The following is a 2500-nucleotide window of genomic DNA, read 5'->3' as shown; positions in this document are numbered from 1 at the left end:
AGTACCCAGGCGACTCGTGTGTGTGTGTGTGTGTGCAAGAGAACAGAAGTACCCAGGCGACTCATGTGTGTGTGTGTGTGCAAGAGAACAGAAGTACCCAGGCGACTCATGTGTGTGTGTGTGTGTGTGTGTGCAAGAGAACAGAAGTACCCAGGCGACTCGTGTGTGTGTGTGTGTGTGTGTGTGTGTGTGTGTGTGTGTGTGTGTGTGTGTGTGTGTGTGTGTGTGTGTGTGTGTGTGTGTGTGTGTGTGTGTGTGTGTGTGTGTGTGTGTGTGTGCAAGAGAACAGAAGTACCCAGGCGACTCATGTGTGTGTGTGTGTGCAAGAGAACAGAAGTACCCAGGCGACGCAGACACTCAATAAACACACTCCCGGATTAAACATGTGCATCTGATCTGAGAACAGTGAGTGTGTGTATGAGAGTTTATTTGTCCATTTCTTATTTATTTACCGTCGCTGATGTGTGTGTGTGTGTGTGTGTGTGTGTGTTTCATGCTCGATTTACACTTGAACAAACGGGGGCCAAATCAGTGGAGCTTCATTTACTCAGAAAATTATTATTATTATTATTTTGCATTTTGTTGATTGTTTTTTATTATTATGATGAAGAGGCCCTGTGTGTCAAACTGAGTTTTAAATGGAAAACTGGAATAATTTGAGACGGGATGTTGAAAGTCTCGTGACTTTAAAGAACAACATCCTCCATCAGAACGTGAGCTCAATAATAAAATCATCATTTTGAATAACTTCTGTTGGTACATGTATTTTATTCAGAGTTTTTACTGTAGTCTGTTGTGACGTATTTCTGAGAGAAAGATGATTTTCAGCAAGAATATCCATCAGGATTGCTTTTATTTTAGTTTTATCATCATTTTGAATTAGCTTTTATTTTAATATTTTTTGTTTTCATGTTAATTTTACCTAAATGTGTAAATAATTTGTGCTTTTGCATCTTTTTTAATTACTATTTAGGTTTTTATTTATTTATTTTTAGATTTATTATTTTATAGTTTTTATTTATTTTAGTGCTTCGACTTATTTCAGTTTATTGCCAAGGCAACGTTTCTAATTTTCATTTTAACTTTTTCAACTAATATTTATATAAAATTTAATTTCAGCTTTATTTCAAATAACATGTTAATAATAGTTTTAATCAATAATAATAATTACCCTGGTGTAAAGCGGGTGTTTCATGAAAGAGCTGAACGTTTGTTTACTAAAACAACTAAAAATTATTTTGTTTTTGCTAAATCATATCAAAATTTAATAAGTAATTTCTTAAAAAAAAAATTAATTACATTTTGACGAAAGATTACGAAGACATTTTTTTTTTTTTTTTTGCTAACATCAGTAATAAATAATTCACAATAAGACCGTGCATTGATTAAAATACAAACTAACTTTATGTTAGCTTGAAAATAAACTTTCAAACGCATTATTTAAGTTTTACTTCTTCCTACTCCTTTTCGCACATGAGATGAGTATGTTCACACAGAAAGTAATGATACTTTGTTTGCTGCTTTTTATATTTTTTCCCTTCTTCTTTTAATGTTTTGGACATTATTGTATCTTTATTTATATATATATATATTTTTTTTTTCTCTCATGTGATTGAAAAAAATTCAATCAATCAAAATAACTGAAATGCTCAGATATGAAAAAAAAAATATGTTTATTAACAGATTTGTTCAAACGATCTGAAGATGTTCCACTGCAGGCCACACAGATTCTGTCCAAACACAGAAATGACACGCATTATTGTGTGAAATGTTGATTAGACGACACTGGACGAGTCGTGGGTTGGTGGAAACACTTCTGGAGTTAGGAGGAGATCAGACGAGAATAAAGCAGAGTCAGAGTCATGATAAACACTGGAGCTGACGAGTCTCCACAGGTCATAGACTCCGTTACAGATGTTTCTCCGAAAACTGACCCGCTCATCATGAGACGCACAGTTATGAACACACTTCTTCCAGTGATCTGGGCTTTTTAAAACGTTAGCACAAAAATATTTGTACATCATTCATGCACTGTAAAAAAAAATGTTGGTTTAACTTTAAAAAAGCAAGTTGCCTTAAAATGTTGAGTTCGTTGTAATTAAAAATGTGAGTTAGTACAATGAAGAAGAATGGTTTAATAAACAGAAACTCAAAATATTATGTTATCTTCACACATTAGTTATCGAAGTTGATTTGACAAAAGATAAAAAGTTGTGATGAATCATGAAAATATTTTTTTTACAGTGTGGAATGTTTTTTTCTGAAATCTTTCAGCTGGACGTTCGTGTAATTTTTTAAAAAATGTATCAACTTTTGTTCAGAGAACATTCCAAAGTAACGTTCCCGTCATGTTTGATGATGAAATGGAATGTTCACGTAACATTTGCACAACGTACAGAAATAACGTGTTCATAACGTTCCCAAAACATTCTCTGAAGATGTTTGTTGCTGTTCGCTGCATATTATGGGGTGTTTTTCTCGGGAGAAACATCTGAGAAGT

At 33.4% G+C, this 2500-nt stretch overlaps 1 protein-coding gene across 1 annotated transcript in view; it reads right to left on the bottom strand.

The window, feature by feature from the left end:
* Positions 1-1659: 1659 nt before the first annotated feature.
* The window catches only part of tex47 (testis expressed 47), a gene marked incomplete at its 5' end in the record, with an annotated part of 12615 nt that continues 11774 nt past the window's right edge, over positions 1660-2500 (bottom strand). Inside the window, one exon of the mRNA XM_079595074.1 lies at positions 1660-1730. Coding sequence (XP_079451200.1) covers positions 1690-1730 — 41 coding nt within the window. The 3' untranslated portion in view covers positions 1660-1689. The remainder of the gene's footprint in view (positions 1731-2500) is intronic.

This window comes from Phoxinus phoxinus (assembly GCF_949152265.1).
Source record: "Phoxinus phoxinus genome assembly, chromosome: 21".
In the NCBI taxonomy this organism is placed as follows: Eukaryota; Metazoa; Chordata; class Actinopteri; order Cypriniformes; family Leuciscidae; genus Phoxinus; species Phoxinus phoxinus.
This window is presented reverse-complemented; position numbering and strand designations above follow the sequence as displayed.